We start from the raw sequence: 23,598 nt of genomic DNA, 5'->3' as shown, positions 1-23,598 counted from the left end.
TAATCCCACCAGACAGCCCCCAGTATTATGCACCCCCTAATCCCACCAGACATTCCCCAGCATTGTGCATCCCCTAATCCCATCAGACATTCCCCAGCATTGTGCACCCCCTAATCCCACCACAGACAGCCCCCAGCATTGTGCACCCCCTAATCCCACCACAGACAGCACCCAGCATTGTGCACCCCCAAATCCCACCAGACAGCCCCCAGCATTGTGCACCCCCCTAACCCCACCACAGACAGCCCCCAGCATTGTGCACCCCCAAATCCCACCAGACAGCCCCCAGCATTGTGCACCCCCTAATCCCACCACAGACAGCCCCCAGCATTGTGCACCCCCAAATCCCACCAGACAGCCCCCAGCATTGTGCACCCCCTAATCCCACCAGAGACAGCCCCCAGGATTGTGCACACCCCTTCCCACCACAGACAGCCCCCAGCATTGTGCACCCCCTAATCCCACCAGAGACAGCCCCCAGGATTGTGCACACCCCTTCCTACCACAGACAGCCCCCAGCATTGTGCACCCCCCAAATCCCACCACAGACAGCCCCCAGCATTGTGCACCCCCCTAATCCCACCACTGACAGCCCCCAGCATTATGCACCCCCTAATCCCACCAGACATTCCCCAGCATTGTGCACCCCCCTAATCCCACCACAGACAGCCCCCAACATTGTGCACCCCCAAAGCCTACCAGACATTCCCCAGCATTGTGCACCCCCTAATCCCACCAGAGACAGCCCCCAGCATTGTGCACCCCCCTAATCCCACCACAGACAGCCCCCAGCATTGTGCACCCCCTAATCCCACCACAGACAGCCCCCAACATTGTGCACCCCCTAATCCCACCACAGACAGCCCCCAGCATTGTGCACCCCCTAATCCCACCACAGACAGCCCCCAGCATAGTGCACCCCCTAATCCCACCACAGACAGCCCCCAGCATTGTGCACCCCCTAATCCCACCACAGACAGCCCCCAGCATTGTGCATCCCCCAAATTCCATACACTCCGATGACTCCGCCCCCTTCTTCTGCGGCTTCTTATTGGTGGATCTCGGGTTGGTCTCTGGAAGAAACAAGCGAGCACGTGACCGCAGAGACAAGTGACGGAAGTGACGTCACACCCACCCGGAGCCCAAACAGTGTAACACCTACCGCGGAGGAACATGTCCGCAGCTACCGGGCCGGACTCTGACACCGCGGACGAGGCCGTGAGGGGGACGTGTGATGACGCCTCTGTCTGTAAGAGGTGAGGAAGGAGCCGTCATTACACGTCACTGACAGGGTGCACCGAGGAGCGGTCAGAGGATGACGGACCCTCCTATTACAGGGGCTGTTCACACCTGTCACTGCTCCTGATGGCGCCAAGAAAACCAAAAGAGAAAATGAAGCAAGACTGCAAATAGTCTTAATGAAAAATCTGCCGTTTTGTGTACGCAGCTCCTATGCAGAGCAATGTATCTCCAATTCTGCCGTTTAATGTACGCAGCTCCTGTGCAGACCTACGTGTCTCCAATATTTATACGTTCACCCACTGATCCCCCACGGCACTTCTGATTGTGCCTCCCACCCATCAGCTTCCGTTTCATCTCATCATATGACCACTGCAGCCAATCATTGGCTACTGATAGGTCGCACTGATCATGTGACGTGTGAGGAGACAGGTGGGGGGCGCACAGGAGCGTCGGGGGGTCGGTAGGTGGACATGTTTATGTATTTTGTGATCATTAGCGGCCGCCCTCCCTCCTCCGGCCTTACAGACTCCCGTCCTTTGCAGATCAGGGAGCGTTTAGAAAAGTAGATAAAGGCCGTCAGGACCCTCCGGGGCTCGGAGTCGCTCCTCTATTATGGTTCAACTTCCAATAATCCACAAAAAATGGATCCGACTCACGAAAATCCCCTTTCCTAAGGCCCCTCATCCTCCCGATCGGTCACAACTGGGATTTCTGGAGGGGGGGGGGGGGGGAGTCGTGCTCCCGCTGACTCCCATTACTGATGGCGCCCTCTCAGCTCCAATCCTCTACCACCCCCAGCTCTCCACACATCTACCCAGTGCGGGAGGATTCGGCCCCTCGGCTGTGGTCCTCCGCCGTTTTCGAGCTGATCCATAACCTCTAATTTTATACATGGAAAATCCTCCGGTGTAATAATTAGTTCAGATCTGTGGGAGAGAAACAGCCAGAAATGACTGTCTGCTGTGGGAGATGTCTCAGGGATGAGTGTTCCCGGCTTCTCATCAGATTTCTTTTCATTCCCAGGTTTGCGGTCAGTGTCGGTTACTGGAAGGATCCGTACATTCAGTATTTTGTGAGACAAGCGAAGGAGCGTAAAGCCCCGGAGATCAATAGAGGCAAGTGAGATTGGATCGGTCGGCCAGGAGCTCATGGCTCCTATAAAAATTCTACCAGCACGTTAGTGCAAATGAAGGGGCTTCTTTGCACCCTTAGTGCAACCAAGGACTCGGTGCACTCTCATGCCCCTTCAATTTTCTTTTGGAGACTTCCCCTGATTCTGACTGACAGCACTCACTTGCCAAGAGCTGAACTCCATTCTCGTGTCTGCCCTGACGCGCGCTCTTCTCGTGTCTGCCCTGACGCGCGCTCTTCTCGTGTCTGCCCTGACGCGCGCTCTTCTCGTGTCTGCCCTGACGCGCGCTCTTCTCGTGTCTGCCCTGACGCGCGCTCTTCTCGTGTCTGCCCTGACGCGCGCTCTTCTCGTGTCTGCCCTGACGCGCGCTCTTCTCGTGTCTGCCCTGACGCGCGCTCTTCTCGTGTCTGCCCTGACGCGCGCTCTTCTCGTGTCTGCCCTGACGCGCGCTCTTCTCGTGTCCGCCCTGACGCGCGCTCTTCTCGTGTCCGCCCTGACGCGCGCTCTTCTCGTGTCCGCCCTGACGCGCGCTCTTCTCGTGTCCGCCCTGACGCGCGCTCTTCTCGTGTCTGCCCTGACGCGCGCTCTTCTCGTGTCTGCCCTGACGCGCGCTCTTCTCGTGTCTGCCCTGACGTGCGCTCTCTCTCTACAATTCCAATTTATCTGTTTTATACTTTTATATAATATTTTTTTTTTTCACTTTTAGTTTCTTTAGACAACATGAACCTGTGACCCCCTTGATCGTCTGTATGATGCACTGCACTACTCTGGTATTGCAGGGTATTGTAAAATGATTGGTCTCCTATGATGCTCGCCCATAGGCTGGCTGTCACGAGTTTTAACATGATGGCCCGCAGACTCTGAGGTCTTCAGATTGCCCTCGGCTGCATTGGTAACCCATGGTCGCCCTGCGATCCCGTGGTGCCAATGGGCTTTGAACTGATGGCGGTCGCTCGGATACTTTTCTTTATTCCCACAGACTTTCTTGACAGCTGCATTTAGTAGGTTAAATGGAAGCTGCATCAGTTACTATCGGGTCCTGCGCTGTACGGCTCCGCTTCTGATCCCGCTCCTCGTAGTGATAACGCTCGGTGGCCATCGCCATGGGGATTAAAAATCCAACTTCTGCAGAGTCAGATCCTAATAGAGAAATAAGAATAAAAAGTTTAAAAATGTAAAATATGAAGGGGAAAAAAAAACAAGCTTTAAACCTCTAATGCTGCATCTTGTAATGTCTCAGGTTACTATGCCCGGGTGCAGGGGGTGAATCAGCTGCTGAACGCCTTTCTCAAGAAGACGGAGTGCAAGTGTCAGATAATCAGCCTCGGGGCCGGGCTGGACACCACGTTCTGGAGATTAAAGGTACAGTACAGGACATCCGATCCTCTGGCGCCTCCTGCTGGTTCAGCGTGTTTGCAGAGCGCAGATCCCGTGCATGTCACCTCAGAGCTCTGCGTTTAGCGCGTTCACCAGGTACAATTGCCCATATGCCTGGCATTTATACCCCAGTGGTCTCCAACCTGTGGCACTCTGGCCGCCATAAAAACTACAACTCCCAGCATGGCCTGACTGCTGAAGAGCCGCAGGCTGAAAATTACTACTTTATGTGGTCATTCCAACAATGAAGAAGCAAGGAAATGTTGTCAGACTCCTGATAACATTGCACATTAGTATGTGACCGTATCCGGCCCTTATTGCTGCGGCCGATATTTGAGATTGCTATGTGATAAAAGTTCCACGAGAACTATTAACTTTAAGGACGACTAAAGCAGTGACTTCAGGCTGCTGGAGAATTCGTGACCATCCCACTCCCCCCTGTCTAAACACAAGTCTACTTTCTAGATATTGATCAGTGCACAAATAAAATGAGAAACCCAATGGTGAGATAATGAGATTTAACAACCTATAATACTTTTTACCACTGGAGGGCGCCAAACTCAGCTGAGACATTTTAGGCTCGCAGTCATTAAAGGCAACATCAGCCGATCAGAAAATACTCAAATTTGCTTGTTTTTTTCTCCCCGGGAAATTTGCTAATTTAATGTTTTATTATACTATGGGGTCTTTACAGACCCCAGATAATGAAAAAAAAAAAAAAAAGGAATATGTAAAAATCCTTTTACTTGACCTCCGCTCTCCTCTCCGGCCCCTTTGCTCCTCACCGTCACCCGTTTGGTCCTTGTCGCATCTTCGGATTGGCATTGGCAGCAGTGACATTCCCGGGCCTTGGTCGCCAGGCCGAGGCTTCTAGGTTTGCTAGACGTGACGTGCGCATGTGCAGAACCAAAGTGATGGGACTAGGTGCTTAGGGAAAGGACCCAAGAGGTGAGCGGAGGGCAAGTATAAGGATTTTTACATGTTACTTTTTTATATGGATAAGGATTTTTTTATATATATATTTTTTTTTATATAATTTTGATAGCCTTTGAGCTCCTGAAAACTGGCAGCCAGGTGGCGCTATTTTACTAAATTCACGCAGAAGTGAATTCTAAAAAAAATGACGGATTTTTGTGGAATTCAATTCCACTCTGTTTTGGGGTTTTTTTTAGCATAAAAATCATTTTATATATAATGATTTTTTTTATTGTAGAAAAAAAAAAGTAAATCTTTAGAGAAAAGTGAATGAAAAAAAATAAAAATCTATCACTATATAATATCTCTATATCGCTCTTGATCAGTGCATTATTTTGCTTGTTGAGAACTATTGCCGATGGGATAAATAGCCACGCAAAGGCCCCCAGGTTCGCTATAAGTATCCGCCTGTCCCATACACTTTTACATGGCCGTCAGCCTCCTTTTTCTTGGGGAACACAAAGGAAATGACGTCCTTGTGGCTGAAGGGGGTTGTCCAAATTGGGGAGCGTCATTTTTTTTTTTTTTTAAAGGGGTTATCTCATCTCTGACATTAATGACGTATCCACAGGTACTTGAGACAACGGTAAGGGACTTACGCAGCATGAAAGCTCCAAAGTTCAGGGGATCTGTTATGGGGTTTATAGAGGCTGAAACTGTAAATGTTTTATTCCTCCTTATCTGTAGATGCTGAAAGTCACTACTGTGAGAGAGCGGCCTGTGCCGACTATCTCCGGAGCGTTGTCCCTGCAGGGCTCGGCTGCTCGGTACATGGCACCTGCACAGTCCATGGAGCACTCATTTTGCGTCACTGATGAGCCCACGGCGATACCGCTGTCCTAATAGAAAGTCTATGAGCCCATCTCCGTATTTAGGGAAGAGCAGTGCTGGGCCGAGCTCTTCTGCGGAGCATGACCTGTGCCGGTCCAAAAACCGAAGACCTGGGACGACGTCGTTGCCCCTGTCTGATAAATGTACATTACATTCGCCGGCTTTCTCCATGACCGATGATTACATTTCCAGCATTTTTTTTTAACCTTTCCATTCATTTATGTTGTCACAGGATGAAAATATTCTCCCGACGAAGTACTTTGAGGTCGACTTCCCCTCGATAGTGGCCAGAAAACTATATAACATAAAGTAAGTCAGTGCATATGTGTAAAACAGGGAAGGGGGAGGGGAAACCATGAGGCTAAAATCCAAGAATTCTGCAGGAACGAAATGGCATAGGTCAAATGCACACGGCTGCCGTCATCCAGGTGCAGCGCCACACTTATAGTCAGGTTGTGTCTGGTATTGCATCTCAATCCTATTCACAAATGCAAATCCTCAATTTCATAAAAAAGTTGTGTAATATATAAAGAAAAAGAATACAATGATAAATATATATGCATATTTTAATCACATATCAGAAGGTGAACGTTGGACATTTTTTTCCATTTCATTTGAAAAAAAAAAGAATAATTTAGAAATTGATGATAGCAACGCATCTCAAAAAAGTTGTTCCTGGGCCGTTTCCATGCCCTAGGCGCCGGCGGCAGGCCGCCCCCTGTCGTCGGCACCGGCGGCAGGCCGCCCCCTGTCGTCGGCACCGGCGGCAGGCCGCCCCCTGTCGTCGGCACCGGCGGCAGGCCGCCCCCTGTCGTCGGCACCGGCGGCAGGCCGCCCCCTGTCGTCGGCACCGGCGGCAGGCCGCCCCCTGTCGTCGGCACCGGCGGCAGGCCGCCCCCTGTCGTCGGCACCGGCGGCAGGCCGCCCCCTGTCGTCGGCGCCTGCGGCAGGCCGCCCCGTCGCCGGCTCCGGGCCACCCCGTCGCCGGCTCCGGCGGCAGCGCCTCTCTTCGGCGGCAGCGGGCCAGGACGCCCCCTCTCTTCTCAACATCTTTTCAATTTTACCTCTGACCATCTTGGTTGAGGACTGACCCTCCAGCTTTTTTTCATTAGCACCACTTGCTTTTCCAGCTTTTTCTTAACCCCCGTCCCAACTTTTCTGAGATGTCGCTGCCATGAATTTCTAAAAATTAGTTTATTTTTTCTAATTAAATGTATAAATGTCCAACGTTCATCTTCTGATCTGTTTTCTTCTGGGAATAAAATTCATCAACGGATTTCCAGATGATTTCATTCTTGTTTTTTTACATTTTATGCAGCACCCCAACTTTTTTCTGGAATATTTTTCCTAGTGTTAGCCCCCTCGCTTTAGACCCCAATTTTTGTTGCCCATATGCAGGATACATGCAGGGGTTGTCCTTGGGATTTGTGCCCTGTGAGCACCGACGCCTTATGAAACCGGGCGACCCCAGACATCTAGTGTTTGTACGAGTTAGTGAATAACTATTCATAGATGTGGTGGTCCAGGGACCCCCTTAAACCCGCTGTGGTTCCATACTAGACAATATGATAAAATGATGTGACCCCCATTTTGACCTTTTTTCTTTTCTTTTTTCATATAATTTTTTTTTTGCTCTGTTATCTAACGCTATATTTTCTGGCACCGTTCGGTGATATTTCACCACAGCCACTATTTCATTTCGCCAATAAAAACCTCTGGACATATTTGAAGTTTATATCTGAGTTGTAAAACCAGAGAATTATTTCTTTCCTTAAGTTTATAGATTAACTTTTGATAATTTTTTTTATTTTTTTTAATAGGTCAAAGCCTCCATTGTCCAAGCCAATAATGGAATCGCATTCTGGAGAGTCGCTCCTTATAGGTGGGTCTGGGGTCTGTGCAGGGATTTGGGATTCCTCTTCCCCCCCATACACATTAGTCTAACGCCAAGATCGACAAGTTCCGCCGCCAATGGTCTAATGTGTATGGGGGTCTCCCGACCGTCCCAGGACGATTGATGACAGGGAAGATAACGATCCGGGATCTCAGATTTTTTGTTCTTGCCGAGAAGTCTGCCGGCGGCTCGCCCTCTCATGGAGGACGCCGGTGCTCTCGGCAGAGTGAGCGCTCCTGTGTATGGAGGATTTCGGAGAGACAACTGCTGGCTGAATGATCGAAGATAAAAAGTGATCTCCCTATCTATAGTGTCTGACCTCTGCTCCATTCAGACGGGGTCTCTGCACATCGATAGGGGTTACAGAGGCTTTTGGATAATTGGTGTTTATCTCCAGCGTCCATCGGCGATCTTGTCGGGGCCTGATGAAGACCCCTCGTCGTTACCATCTTGTTCTCCTGTGAAGATAGCTTGTTGCTTTGCGTCATAAGAAAAGTACAATTTCTCTCGATTCTGCAGTCTAAAGTTTAAGCAGTCCAACACCCCTTTTTCGCAAGTTTGACTCGGGTTTGTTGAATTGGGTCGAGCCAGGATGGGAGCATGGACCATGTGTGCCTCCCAAAATCCATCAAAAAAGGACAACCGTTTGTACGTCAGAATTGCTATTCCAGTCCCAAAGTGGAGTAACGTTCTTGGCACGTAGGAGGCACACACCACTTAGAAGAGGCGCCGAATTCATTAAGTGTCATGCCTCTCTTGATGAATTTGGAACCTTCTTCAGCAAGACCGTCATATTGCGATTGTGCGCAGCGCCTGTCTTGATGGATCGGTTCCTCAGTCTTCCCCAGGTTTGGGTAGGCAGAAATTTTCCCTCTGAGGCTGACACTGGGTCTCGCTGCCATGTGCCGCAGGCCCTCCTGTTCCCACCTTATCTTCTCCACACCACTTTTGGTCAAATGTTCCCTCAATTTCCACTCATGAGGCATCACTGGTAGCAGAGAAGAGTTGGTCTCGTCAACCTTCACAGCCGCGGGAGGAGTATAAGGTCCTGACGGTGAGCGCAGGGAAGAGTAAAGCGAGCCGTGCTGCTCGTCCTATCTGCCGCTTGTTCCTTGAAGGTTTACAGCTCTCCATAACACACTTTCTCTTGATGGTAGGATAGGTGATAACTCATTGATTGTGGGGGGTCCAGCCGCTGGGACCCTCACCAGTACTCAGAACCAGGCATTTTTAATCCCCCGTTAGAATGGAGAAGCAGTCACAAGCTCATCCGCCGCTCCATACACTCGAGCGCTGCACTCTGTTTTTTTTTTTCTTGCGGTCGGACATGCGCACCCCCAGCCCAATATTAACCGAGATAAAAATTCCCCGATAGATGCAGGAACACCCACCGATCAATCTGTCTGCCAGCCCCTATACGTTTTATCCCCCCCTTCCCACCATACGAGTTTTCATTGTTTCATAGCCAGGATGATTATTACTCCTAATTTACCATTAATTTATCTTCCTATATTGACACATCATAAAACATTACTATCAAGGGAAAGGTGCAAATTGTTGGTGAGAGTGTGTACTTTGTCCCCTCCGCGTACCCCCTGCATTTCAACCCTCGGGTTATAAGTCCAGAAAGCCTGGATTGTGGTCTGCGCTGCTGCCAGATTCTTATCAGGCCCGGTGCTGTTCCTCAGAAGGACCAGGAGCAAATAAGGGGAATGGGAGATGTCTCTGCTGTAAAAAGAGAAAATAGAAACACTCTAGAAATGATTTTATTAATGGGGTTAACTTTATCTTTGCTGTTTGATTAGTGGGGTCCGCACCTCCTGCAACTTGGCCGATCACAGAGAAGCTGTGAAGCTTCAGCGGGTTTAGAAAGGATCAGTGCTGCTTTCCTGCACGCTCAGCAGCCTCCTGATTGGGTTGATTGTCAGAGATCCAGGGTCTTACAGGGGGATCTATGATATTGGGGAGCTATCACAGATCCGTCAAAACCCCCCCAACCTTCCCCTCCGCGGACAACCATGCTGCTCGCTTTCTGAGACACTGTTATCTGACTCTTCCCATAGATTCCCACAGCCTGGACTCTTTGCATTATTCCATCATTGGCGCAGACCTGAGACACCTGAAGGACATGGAGGAAAAGCTAAAGAAATTTGGCATGGCCCCACAGTAAGGTGTCGGCTTATCCTGATTACGTTGATTTAACACAACAGAGATTTAGTTTTTTACCTCCTGTATATAAATTGTCGTCTCTGCTGCTCTGCGTATCTTTCTTGCAGGGTTGTATATAGAAGAGAAGTGGACCGTTGAAAAGAGAGAGGCTGTGTACACGCTTTTTTTTTGGGGGCTTAACTTTAAAATTTTGCAGTGCTCGGCTTCTGCAGCTTCTATGTATCACAGTACATAGCAAGCTGCAGAATACGGTTCACAGCCAGATCTGTCAGAGAAGGAGTTCACTTTCTTGGAGTGATCGTCCAAGCTCAATTCCGATCACAATAAAGTTGATCGACTTAGATTTGATCAGAATTAAGGTTCGATGATCACTCATGATGTGTGAACAGCATTCAGCAGCTTGCTATGCACTGTGATACATAAAAGCTGCAGAAGCAAAACGGTGCAACATTTTTAATCAAACCAAATTACAAAAGTGATTTTATTTGGGTTATTAAAAAATAAATAATTTATACTGAGTTCCTGAGGTGCTCGTGGAGAGGAGGAAGATTTGGCAGTTCTGGAGTAGGGGAATGGGGCTATCCTTACTTTATAATCTTTTTCAAGGGCACTTTAGCGTTCTATACTCTTTGACTTGTAGCCATAATGCATTGAATATAGTATACTTTTATTCTAGCCTGTTACTTTCTGCTTTTAGGGTCTCTCTGTACTTGCACTGATGTTGGGTTCAGCCCGTTCTCACGTTCTCTTCTATTTCCAGCTTGCCGACTCTTCTCGTGGCCGAGTGCGTGTTGGTTTATATGACTCCGGAGCAGTCGGGAAGTTTGTTGAAGTGGGCCGCAGGCACATTCCCCACCGCCATGTTTATTAACTATGAACAGGTAACATGGTCACAGCTACTTTATCATACAATCGATGGCCGATTTGCATTGCGCTAAAAGGGGGAAATCCAATGTTTTTGGCGGTCCCATAGACAATTAATGGAGCTGAGGCAGAGCATTCAGAATTTTCTACTACCCCAATCTCAAGAACAAGGGGGGTCTCAATGACAGGAACTGGCCCATTCATGGTCATAGTGATGGCCTAGTCTAGTAACCCGGATGGACGTAAGCTCTGTTGACAAGCTGCGAACGCTCTCCTTTAGCGGTAAGAGGAAGGTGATGAGGACGCGTCCCTCACCCTTTGCTCCAATATTCACAGGTGAACATGGCAGATCGTTTTGGACAGATTATGGTGGAGAACCTGCAGAGGAGGCAGTGTAACCTGGCTGGGGTGGAGGTCTGTCGCTCGCTGCAGTCACAGGTCAGAAGCCGCTCATTATACAATGTGAGGTCCTGTTATCAGCCATAATAGATCACTAATGTGTTAACTATCTGCTCTGCGCTACTCAATAAGCCTTGAAGGCATCGATCAGTATTGACTCCTCTTTATTTAGTTACTCCGTACTGTACATCATTCCTACATAATGAGATAGACACATTCCCATAGTCTTCACATTCCACCTGTGCGTTATCAGGCATACCTACTGGTTCACACTGGACTTTAGTGTCTTTTAATGGCATTATCTAAAGGTGGGATGATATTTCTACAGCCGTTCCTCCTATTATAGCTACTATAATACTGCCCCTATGTACAAGAATATAACTACTATAATACTGCCCCTATGTACAAGAATATAACTACTATAATACTGCTCCTATGTACAAGGATATAACTATTATAATACTGCCCCTATGTACAAGAATATAACTACTATAATACTGCCCCCTATGTATAAGAATATAACTACTATAATAATGCTCCCCTATGTACAAGAATATAACTACTATAATACTGCTCCTATGTACAAGAATATAACTACTATAATACTGCTCCTATGTACAAGAATATAACTACTATAATACTGCCCCTATGTACAAGAATATAACTACTATAGTACTGCCTCTATGTACAAGAATATAACTACTATAATACTGCCCCCTATGTACAAGAATATAACTACTATAATACTGCCCCCTATGTACAAGAATATAATATAATACTGCCCCTATGTACAAGAATATAATATAATACTGCCCCTATGTACAAGAATATAACTACTATAATACTGCTCCTATATACAAGAATATAACTACTATAATACTGCTCCTATATACAAGAATATAACTACTATAATACTGCTCCTATGTACAAGAATATAACTACTATAATACTGCCCCCTATGTGCAAGAATATAACTACTATAATACTGCTCCTATGTACAAGAATATAACTACTATAATACTGCCCCCTATGTACAAGAATATAACTACTATAATACTGCCCCCCTATGTACAACTATACTGCCCCAAGGAAAAGGAGAGGAGGGAGGAAGCATCGGCAAACACTTCCTGAGGAGGAGGGAGAAGAGAAAGTAGTGATTAATCTATCTAGCTACATTCTAACAGACACACAAACTACTATAATACTGCCCCCTATGTACAAGAATATAACTACTATAATACTGCTCCTATGTACAAGAATATAACTATTGTAATACTGCCCCCTATGTACAAGAATATAACTATTATAATACTGCCCCTATGTACAAGAATATAACTACTATAATACTGCTCCTATGTACAAGAATATAACTACTATAATACTGCCCCTATGTACAAGAATATAACTACTATAATACTGCTCCTATATACAAGAATATAACTACTATAATACTGCTCCTATGTACAAGGATATAACTACTATAATACTGCCCCCTATGTGCAAGAATATAACTACTATAATACTGCCCCCTATGTGCAAGAATATAACTACTATAATACTGCCCCCTATGTACGAGAATATAACTACTATAATACTGCCCCCTATGTACAAGAATATAATTACTATAATACTGCCCCTATGTACAAGAATATAACTACTATAATCAGATGAAGCCTGATGGCGAACAGCCCAAGCGGCCTCCACCGCCCGGGTGGAGTGAGCTCTTACCCCCGGAGGGGGAGATTTGTCCGAGACGCGATATGCCTCCAAAATGGTCGAACGTATCCAACGGGCGATGGTTGACTTGGAAGCAGGAAGACCCTTGCGACGCCCCTCGGTGATGACAAACAGGGCGTCCGAACGCCGAAGGGAAGCCGTTCTAGACAGGTACACGCGTAAAGCTCTGACCAGATCCAGTTTGTGCAGGGATTTCTCCCGAGGGTGCACTGGGGCCGGGCAGAAGGAAGGCAAAACAATGTACTCATTGATGTGGAAAGAGGAGACTACTTTTGCAAAAAAGAAGGCACTGGCCTGAGCACTACCTTGTCTTGAGGGAAGACCGGAAAAGGCGACCGACAAGAGAGGGCTACGTGCGAGCTCTGCAACCCTCCTAATAGAGGTAACAGCCACCTTCTAGGAGAGAAGAGAGGCGGAGATGTCCTGAATGGGTTCAAACGGGGGCTGTTGAATGACGCTGAGGACCATATTAAGGTCTCATGGATCCACCAGGGGGCAATAAGGCGGCGCCAGGTGAGCCACCCCTTGTAGAAACGTCTTGACCTGAGGACGGAAAGCCAAGTTACGTTGGAATAGAATGGACAAGGCCGAAACCTGGCCTTTGAGAGTGCTTAGAGAGAGTCCTGCTTCCAGACCAGACTGAAGAAAAGCCAAAATGACCGGTAGCAAAAAGGACATGGGAGCTAGCTGATCATTCTCGCAGTGACGAAAAAAGGCTCTCCAGGTTCTGTGGTATATGCGCGAGGTTGCGGGTTTCCTGGCACTAATTAGGGTCTGGATGACGTTGTCCGCAAAACCCGCCTTCTTCAGCACTGCTGCCTCAACGGCCATGCCATTAAATTCAGAGACCGAGAACTCTGAAGAAGAATAGGTCCCTGAGAGAGGAGGTCCGGATGGTCCGGTAGTCTCCAGGGGGAGTCGACGAGCAGGTTTACTAGATCTGCGTACCAGACGCTTCTGGGCCAATCCAGGGCTATTAGAATTACCGGTACTCCCTCTGTCTTGATCTTTTTGATGACTCGAGGTATCAATGGTAGAGGGGGAAAAAGATATGGCAGCTGGAACTGAGTCCATGAAATGACTAGCCCGTCTTGAGCGATCACAAGAGGATCGCGAGGATGGAACCTTGTGGTTTAACCGAGACGCCATGAGGTCGACGTCCGGCGTGCCCCATCGTAAGCATATCTGATGAAACACCTCAGGATGGAGAGACCATTCTCCTGAGGCAAGGCCCTGCCGACTGAGGAAGTCGGCCGCACAATTGTGGACCCCCAGAATGTGGACTGCTGAGATTGCCGGAACAGTGTTCTCGGCCCAAACTAGCACTCTTGTCACCTCTTTCAAGACGGACTTGCTGTGCGTTCCTCCCTGACAGTTTATGTACGCCACCGCCGTGGTTTTGTCCGATTGTACGCGGACTGGGAACCCTGCAAGAATGTCCTGCCAGTGACGCAACGCCAGGTAGATTGCCCTTATCTCCAATATATTGATCGGTAGGGAGACTTCGTGGGGACTCCAACGGCCCTGCGCCGTGTGGTGGAGGAAGACTGCCCTCCAACCGATGAGGCTGGCATCGGTAGTGACCACCCGCCAGCGAAGCGGTAGGAATGACCTCCCGGGTCTGAAGGAAGAAGGACGAGTCCACCATATTAATGACCTTCTCACATGAAGAGGTAACCTGATGCGTCGATCTAGAGACGACGGGTTCTTGTCCCATGCCGACAGAAGGGCCAGCTGAAGAGGCCGGGTATGGAATTGGGCAAACGGCACTGCTTCCATAGCTGCCACCATCTTTCCCAAGACACTCATGCATAGGCGAAGACGGTGTGGACTTGGGTCGGAGAGAAGGTGAATCCCCCGACAGAGAGAGTTTATCTTTTCCCTCGGGAAGCACTGAGATGGGACCAGGGAGGATTTGTCTGTGTTGATCAGCCAGCCTAACCGATAGAGCGTGTTCAGGGTGATCTGGAGACTGTGGAGACAGTCCCTGAACGTGGGACCCTTGATCATTAGGTCGTCGAGGTAGGGATAATTACAATCCCCCTGGCTCGTAGAATGGCCATGACCGTCGCCATTACCTTTGTGAAAACCCTCGGGGCGGAGGCAAGCCCGAAGGGGAGAGAAGTGAACTGGTAATGTGCGTTCACTAAGGCAAATCGAAGGAACTTCTGATGTGGTGCGCAGATTGGGATAAGAAGATGCGCATCCTGAATGTCCACTGAACATAGATATTCCCCGGCCTCCATCGAGGCGATTACCGACCTGAGGGACTCCATTCTGAAGTGCCGTACGCGTGCGTACCTGTCGGTTTAGTTGTTTGAGGTCTAGGATCGGACGTAGTGAGCCGTCCTTTTTTGGAACGACGAAAAGATTGGAGTAGAAACCTGAACACCTTTCCTGAAGGGGGACTGGAACTATGACTCCTGAGCGCAGAAGGGAGGCAATGGTCTGAAGGAAACTGGGAAGCAGAGATGGATGCTGGTGGCGGGACCTGAGAAATCGTGTTCCTGGTATGGCGTTGAACTCGATCTTGTAGCCTGAGGTCACAATCTCCTTGACCCAGGCATCCAATATTGCTGATACCCAAGGGTCTCGGAACAGAAGTAGATAGCCGGCCGCCCACCCTGGGAGAAATCCCAGGTGGGAGTGACCCGTCATGCTGAGGAAAATCTGTTGGATCGTGATCGGGATCCAGAGGGCTTGGAAGAGCGACCTTTTGCGCGCCAGTTGGGAGTGGGCCTAAAGGTAGGTTTACATCTGTCTTGCTGTGCTGGGGTACGGTCCTGTTGAGAGGAGGGTCCTGGTTGAGCGAACCGACGAAAGGACCGGAACTGAAGGGAACGTTTCCTAGGAAAGGGGCGATTAGGTCTCGGCTGGGGAAGGGAAGTGCTCTTACCCCCCAGTGGCATCAGAGATGATCTGGTCTAACTTAGACCCAAACAGTCTGGAGCCCTGAAACGGGAGATTTGTTGGTGATTTTTTGGAGGCCGGGTCGGCGTTCCAAGCCTTCAGCCAAAGAATCCTACGTATGGCAATGATATTGCTAGAGACGCGGGCTGAACAGGTAGCGGCGTCAAGGGACGCCATGAGCAGATATTTCCCTGCGTGGGCGATCTGATCCGCTAGGTCAGCCAGATCGTCTGGGAAGCCCCCGTGAGGATGCCCTGCGTAAGCTGTTTGGCCCATGCGGAGACTGCTTTTGATACCCAAGTTGAGGCGAAGGAAGGACAAAGGGAGGTGCCAGCAGCCTCGAAGGCTGACTTAGCCAAGGCCTCAACCTGTCTATTCGTAGTGTCCTTGAGGGAAGAACTGTCTGGAAGGGTCAGTACCGTCTTAGACGAGAGACAGGAGGATCCACAGAAGGGGACTCCGTCCATCTACTGACGAGGTCGTGGTTAAAGGGGTATAGCATGTCTAACTGTTTCTTTCCAGTGAAGCTCTTTTCTGGATGCTCCCACTGTTTCTGAGAGACAGCATCAAATTCTGAATGGTTAGAAAAGGTGCGTGCCGGGCGCTTCATTCTCTTGCAGGAAACGGAGTAGTCCTGAGAAGGGCTCTCGTCCTCTTTAACATGCAGAGTCTGATTGACGGCCGATATAAGGCTGTCAACCATGTCCTGGATTCTAGAATATTGGACCTTGTCGGATCCAGAGTCAGAATCTGATGCCGTGTCTGATCCCGGAGCGACCTCTGGGGAAGAGGTGTGAGATGCAGGGAGCAATTTGGAGTCTGGAGAGCTGGAGGATGAACTTGTGAGTCAGTTTCTGAGAACGTGCCCTCGGTCTGCCCTTAGAAGGAGGAGGCAGGGGTGCCTGCTAATCGTCAGTTGGAACGTTCGGAGCACTGGTGGCCGTGGATAGCATGGGCAAACGTTCTAGGACCTGCACCAGAGATTGAGATACCTTAGTGAGATCAGAGACAGACTGGGACATAGCAACAGCCCACTCCGGAGGAGGGAGAGTTACCTCGTCCTGGGCGGCAGGGGGGTCTTGGGGTGCCAGCATGGTGGGAGGCTTGCAGGTCGAGCAGAAAGCCGTTGTCAGACCCGCGGGCCACTTAGTACTGCAAAGAGCACTGGCGTAGTATGTGACTGTGTGAGCGGGACGGACAGAAAGCTCCCTGGGTTTGGGCATATGTGTCTAACCAGGAATACTGCAGAGGAGGGAGCTTGTGGTGTGTGGAGGTGCCAGAGCAGGGCCTACCCGGTCCCGCATCCCCCGTCGGAAAGTCCGGGGCTGCGGAGACAGGAGCAGGGCTGCGGTGATGAGGCAGTCACAGAATGATGCTGCCGGAGCCAGACCGAGAGCAGCGTAGAGGGGCGGAGCAGGAGCAGAGCGTGCTGCCCTGAGCGAGCTAGGGGAGCCAAAGCTCCGATAGGCAGAAGGAATGGGGGCGGGCTTAAGAACTCAGCCGCTGATAGGTCCCCGGGAGAACTGTGGGCGTGACGGAAGCGTCACATTGCTCCTCAGTCCTGATTGGCCGATTTCCGGGGGGGCGTATACCGGCCGGAAAGAGTAACGCCCCACCCGAGACGCCCCCCGACAGAGAAAGCCTACATAGGCTACTGCTCCTCTGTACAAGAATATAACTACTATAATACTGCCCCTATGTACAAGAATATAACTACTATAATACTGCCCCCTATGTACAAGAATATAACTACTATAATACTGCCCCCTATGTACAAGAATATAACTACAATAATACTGCCCCCTATGTACAAGAATATAACTACAATAATACTGCTCCTATGTACAGGAATATAACTACTATAATACTGCTCCTATGTACAAGAATATAACTGCTATAATACTGCTCCTATGTTCAAGAATATAACTACTATAATACTGCTCCTATGTACAAGAATATAACTACTATAGTACTGCCCCATATGTGCAAGAATATAACTACTATAATACTGCCCCCTATGTACAAGAATATAACTACTACTAGATGGTGGCCCGATTCTAACGCATCTGGTATTCTAGAATAGGTATACAGCCGACCGGGCGCAATCAGCAGAGCGGTATTTAAATTTGGCGCCAAAATCGCTGATGGGCGAGGCCGGCAACCGCGACCAATTAGCAAAGCGGTGTTAAAATTTGGCGCCTATATCGCTGATTGGTCACGGCCGGCGGTCGCGACTAATCAGCCGAGCGAGGTTTAAATTTGGCGCCAATAATGCTGATTGGTCGCGGCCGCGACTAATCAGCAGAGCGGTGTTTAAATTTGTCGCCAATAATGCTGGTTATTCGTGACCAGTAACCGCGACCAATGAGCAGAGCGGTGTTTAAATTTGTCGCCAATAATGCTGGTTATTCGTGACCGGTAACCGCGACCAATGAGCAGAGCGGTGTTTAAATTTGGCGCCAATACTGCTGATTGGTCGCGGCCGGCGACCGCGAGCAATCAGCAGAGCGTTGTTTAAATTTGTCACCAAAATTGCTGATTAGTCGCAACCGGCCACCACGACCAATGAGCAGAGCGTTGTTTAAATTTGGCGCCCATCTCGCTGATTGGTCGCGGCCAGCCACCGCGACCAATCAGCGTCTTATTAGTGTGGGCCCGGGAGCGGCGCTGCTTGTGCGGCTCCGTATTAGCGAGGACCTGGGAGCGGCGCTGCCTGTGCGGCTCCTTCTGCTGCGAGAAGCTGGGAGATGAGCGGCTACTCGCAGCAGAAGCATCCCGACCAGCGGCGCCGCTCACGGGTCCTCCTTTCACACTTGCTGTCGGGAGATCAGCGGGCCAAGCCGCTGATCTTCCGACGTTAGCCGCAAGGAGGTCAGCGGCGCCGGTCGGGGTAGTTGTTCTGCTAGCGCCGCTCATCTCCCCGCTGCAACGCCGCTGACCTCCGTCCGGCAGATGAGCCGCTAACGGCCGCCATCTTTTTTCAGAAATCCCGCGGCGCTGATTGGCCGCTGCCGGACCAATGAGCGACGCGAGATTTCCTAGACAGACAGACAGACAGACAGGATAAGACAATTATATATATAGATAATACTGCTCCTATGTACAAGAATATAACTACTATAATACTGCTCCTATGTATAAGAATATAACTACTATAATACTGCATCTATGTACAAGAATATAACTACTATAATACTGCATCTATGTACAAGAATATAACTACTATAATACTGCCCCCTATGTAGATGAATATAACTACTATAATACTGCCCCCTATGTACATGAATATAACTACTATAATACTGCCCCTATGTACATGAATATAACTACTATAATACTGCTCCTATGTACAAGAATATAACTACTATAATACTGCCCCCTATGTACAAGAATATAACTACTATAATACTGCCTCCTATGTTCAAGAATATAACTACTATAATACTGCCTCCTATGTACAAGAATATAACTACTATAATACTGCATCTATGTACAAGAATATAACTACTATAATACTGCCCCCTATGTAGATGAATATAACTACTATAATACTGCCCCCTATGTACATGAATATAACTACTATAATACTGCTCCTATGTACAAGAATATAACTACTATAATACTGCTCCTATGTACAAGAATATAACTACTATAATACTGCTCCTATGTAAAAGAATATAACTACTATAATACTGCTCCTATGTACAAGAATATAACTACTATAATACTGCCCCCTATGTACAAGAATATAACTACTATAATACTGCCTCCTATGTTCAAGAATATAACTACTATAATACTGCTCCCTATGTACAAGAATATAACTACTATAATACTGCCCCCTATGTACAAGAATATAACTACTATAATGCTGCTCCTATGTACAAGAATATAACTACTATAATGCTGCTCCTATGTATAAGAATATAACTACTATAATACTGCCCCCTATGTACATGAATATAACTACTATAATACTGCCCCCTATGTACAAGAATATAACTACTATAATACTGCCCCCTATGTACAAGAATATAACTACTATAATACTGCCCCCTATGTACAAGAATATAACTACTATAATACTGCCCCCTATGTACAAGAATATACTATAATACTGCCCCCTATGTACAAGAATATAACTACTATAATACTGCCCCCTATGTACAAGAATATAACTACTATAATACTGCCCCCTATGTACAAGAATATAACTACTATAATACTGCTCCTATGTAAAAGAATATAACTACTATAATACTGCTCCTATGTACAAGAATGTTATCCTGAGAACACGATGATGAGTTGGATTAGCTCCGGATATAAAGGGTTTTTGTGGCGGTTCGTTAGGACAGAGGTGTAATTGTCTCATTAATCATTTATCACTATTGATTGATTAGTGACTTGTATTCAGACTGGAGTTGAGTTCGCTGCGTACAAAGTGTGAATCGATCAGCTGATGGACAACCTTCTAATAAGTGACTTGTAGTTATGTGCGATAAGATATTTGTAAACTAGGGAATCCAGCTCGTAGGTGCTGATGTACAGATATGTGTGCGGTGCGTCACCTCTTATGGTGGGGCCATATCTCCTGAGACATCTCCAGCAGGTATATACGCACCAACTCCCCTCTGACATATCATACATATAAGCCATAATTGTGCGAGAGGGGAAATACTCCTTTAAGACTGAGCACCGATCCCGTTAATGCCAAGATTCTTACTGTTTGGAACTTTCCTTTGCAGACGGAGAGGTTGCTCTCTAATGGCTGGGAGGCGGCCGACGCCTGGGACATGATTAAAGTGTACGGTCATCTGCCCCGAACCGATCTCATGCGGTGAGTAACTCAAAGGATGCAAAACACAAAATCCCCGGCAGTTGTGACTTCACCTCGGATTTAGAAAAGTGGTAAAACCCTTAGAAAATGACCCAATCTGTTTTTTTTTGTTTTCCAGGCGTTTCTGTATTTTTTTTTTTCTTGTATCACAATCTTTAGTAAATGAATAATCTTGCAATTCTTCACCGTGGCCACTTTTTTTTAGGATCAGCTGTTTCTCCCTTCACAATGACTTTTTTACACGCTCATTAGATGCATCATTGTGGCTAATGTGAGTGTGAATGTTGTAAAACGAGATATTCGAGTCTGTAAAAAAAAAAAAACACTCCCTCAGTGGTCGGTGTGAAAATTGCAGGATTTTAATACATATTGTGATATAGGGAAAAAAATATTGCGCCCTCTGGCTACTCGGTCAACGGTCACATTCACTTCTTCTTTATCCACAGAATTGAGAAACTGGAATTTTTGGACGAAAAGGAATTATTGGAACAACTGCTCCTCCATTACTGCATCAGCTGGGCCACTAAAGATTCCCTAAACCTAGGTACTCCCATCTTCATTGTAGCTTTTACTAACTTTGTGTATCGGTTACATCTGGCAATTTGGAAAAGGTAAAAAAAGGCACATAAAGGGGTCCATGATGCATACACACAATGTACAGGAAGATGGATGACAGCTAAGTAGTGGACAAAAATAAGAAAAAAATATATAAAGTTGATGTATAGTCTATAACAAGATGCCTTACTGGTAGTGTAGTAAAAAAAAAATGATGTGATCCTCGGAAACCCCCTGTAAATGTTCATAACTCTCATAAATCCCATGAAAATGTGGGGAAAAAAACGTAAATACAAGATGGGGAGGAGGAAGATGTAGTTCTGTGTGTGCCTTTCTGCTGTGAGAGGGGAGAGGGAGCTGCTAAGTATCATTCACATCTACTGCTGCTGTTCTGTGGGGAGGGTTGAGTTCAGTGGGGAGGGTTGAGTTCAGTGGGGAGGGTTGAGTTCAGTGGGGAGGGTTGAGTTCAGTGGGGAGGGTTGAGTTCAGGGGGGAGGGTTGAGTTCAGTGGGGAGGGTTGAGTTCTGGGGGGAGGGTTGAGTTCTGGGGGGAGGGTTGAGTTCTGGGGGGAGGGTTGAGTTCTGGGGGGAGGGTTGAGTTCTGGGGGGAGGGTTGAGTTCTGGGGGGAGGGTTGAGTTCTGGGGGGAGGGTTGAGTTCAGTGGGGAGGGATGAGTTCTGGGGGGAGGGATGAGTTCTGGGGGGAGGGATATCTCATTCCCTCTTTATGCATTCCAGGTCTTGCAGAAATTGTGTTTTGATGACGCGCTGATCCCACAGAGGCCGCCGCGCAATGGATCCCGACTGCTCACATCACCTGAACTCTTCTTTAAAAAAAAATTCCCCTGCACTGAGGAAACCTTCTTCGTTTTTAAGGAGAGGAAGAGACTTAACGGTCCGATCACATGAACTGTCTTCAGCTCTCTCATGTTTTGTGGCGTTTTAAATAAATGACGACTCGCCGTGGTTTATACATTAAAGGGTTAAATTATTAGCTATGATGTGTGCCCCGTGCAGACTTCGCTCGCTTGTTTATGTCGCTCGGCGATTTATTTTTTTTTATGACGAGGAAATGTCACTTAGTACAAGGTTTGGTCTCCTGTAATTGCTGAAGTGTTGTTTTTCTTTTTACACTTCATGGTTTATGTGTCTGCATAAAACAATAATATCAGGTTGGAAAAAAAGAGCTTTTTTTTTTTTTTTCGATAGCAGCGCCACCTTTCTTTTTGGGGCAGTGCCTGGTATTGCCGCTAAGCCACGTTTATTTAATTGAGGTTGTGTTGTAATATTATACATACAGTGCCATGTGAAAGTTTGGGCACCCCCTGGTCAAAATTATTGTTATTTTGATCAGTTAAGCAAGTTGAAGATGAAATGATCTCTAAAAGGCCTAAAGGTAAAGATGACACAATCAATATATTCTCATCTTTTACAGATTACAAAAATGAAAATTGTCCAATGCAAAAGTTTGGGCCCCCTGCATGGTTAGTACCTAGTAGAACCCCCTTTTGAAAGTATCACAGCTTGTAAACGCTTTTTGTAGCCAGACAAGTGTCTATCAATTCTTGTTTGAGTGATTTTCATCCATTCTTCCAGTTCTGTGAGATTCCCGGGTCGTCTTGCATGTTCTGCTATTTTGAGGTCTAGCTTCAGATTTTCAATGATGTTCAGATCAGTGGACTGTGAGGGCCATTGTAAAACCTTCAGCTTGCTCCTTTTGAGGTCGTCTATTGTGGATTGTGACGTGTGTTTAGGATCATTATCAGTTTGTAGAAGCCATCCTCTTTTCACTTTCAGCTTTTTTTACAGATGGTCTTATGTTTGCATCAAGAATTTATTGAAATTTCATTGAATCCATTCTTCCCTCTACCCGTGAAATAATCCCCGTGCCATTGGCTGCAACACAACCCCAAACCATGATTGATCCACCCCCATGCTTAATGGTTGTCGAGATGTTCTTTTCCTGAAATTCTGTGCCCTTTTGTCTCCACACATACCTTTTAGATTGTGGTCAAAAAGTTTTATTTTAATGTCATCGGTCCACAGGACTTGTTTAGATGTTCTTTTGCATACTTCTGACGCTGAATTTTATGGTGAGGCCACAGGAGAGGTTTTCTTCTGATGACTCTTCCATCAAGGCCATATTTGTGCAGGTGTCTCTGAACAATAGAACAATGTACCACAAATCCAGAGTTTGATAAATCTTTATGAAGGTCTTTTGCAGTCATGCGTGGGTTCTGATTTGCCTCTCTAGCAATCCTACGAGCAGCTCTCACTGAAATTTTGCTTTGTCTTCCAGACCTTATCTTGACCTCCACTGTTCCTGGTAACTGCCCTTTCTTAATTACATTTCGAACTGAGGTAAAGGCAACTTGAAAACACTTTGCTGTCTTCTAATAGCTTCTCCTGCTTTTTGGGCCTCCACCATTTTCAGAGTGCCCGGCAGCTGCTTAGAAGACCCCATAGCTGCTGTTTTTTTGGCTCAAGGTTAGAGGAGGCTGGTTTTTATAAAGCTGGGAAATTGGCATCACCTGGCCTTTCCTAACGATGATAGTGAACAAGCCATAAGCCTAACAGGCTAATTAAGGTCCGAAACCTTTGTCAAAGTTATCTGAGCCACAAATCTCCAAGGGTGCCCAAACTTTTGCATCGGCCCATTTTTCTTCTTTTTTTTTTTA

At 47.4% G+C, this 23,598-nt stretch overlaps 1 protein-coding gene across 1 annotated transcript; it reads left to right on the top strand.

Annotated features, from left to right (window-relative positions):
* The first annotated feature begins 1,082 nt into the window (after positions 1-1,082).
* Positions 1,083-21,925, top strand: LCMT1 (leucine carboxyl methyltransferase 1). Its single transcript, XM_073648331.1, has 11 exons — positions 1,083-1,256; positions 2,266-2,357; positions 3,615-3,736; positions 5,790-5,866; positions 7,378-7,439; positions 9,515-9,617; positions 10,381-10,501; positions 10,821-10,922; positions 20,276-20,367; positions 20,814-20,911; positions 21,659-21,925. The coding sequence occupies exons 1-11, from the start codon at positions 1,174-1,176 to the stop codon at positions 21,679-21,681; spliced, it is 975 nt and encodes a 324-aa protein (XP_073504432.1). The 5' UTR covers positions 1,083-1,173; the 3' UTR covers positions 21,682-21,925.
* The last annotated feature ends 1,673 nt before the right edge of the window (positions 21,926-23,598 follow it).

The sequence above is a fragment of the Phyllobates terribilis genome, unplaced genomic scaffold, assembly GCF_046119375.1.
Source record: "Phyllobates terribilis strain yellow unplaced genomic scaffold, ASM4611937v1 Scaffold_9__5_contigs__length_417890890, whole genome shotgun sequence".
Taxonomy (NCBI): Eukaryota; Metazoa; Chordata; class Amphibia; order Anura; family Dendrobatidae; genus Phyllobates; species Phyllobates terribilis.
This window is presented reverse-complemented; position numbering and strand designations above follow the sequence as displayed.

What these genes read in the sequence shown, in the direction of transcription:
- LCMT1 (XM_073648331.1), top strand. Translation starts at nt 1,174, where the DNA reads ATGTCCGCAGCTACCGGGCCGGACTCTGACACCGCGGACGAGGCCGTG. An exon ending in GACGCCTCTGTCTGTAAGAG is followed by an intron (nt 1,257 to 2,265) that starts GTGAGGAAGGAG and finishes TTTCATTCCCAG; the next exon opens with GTTTGCGGTCAGTGTCGGTT. An exon ending in AGCCCCGGAGATCAATAGAG is followed by an intron (nt 2,358 to 3,614) that starts GCAAGTGAGATT and finishes GTAATGTCTCAG; the next exon opens with GTTACTATGCCCGGGTGCAG.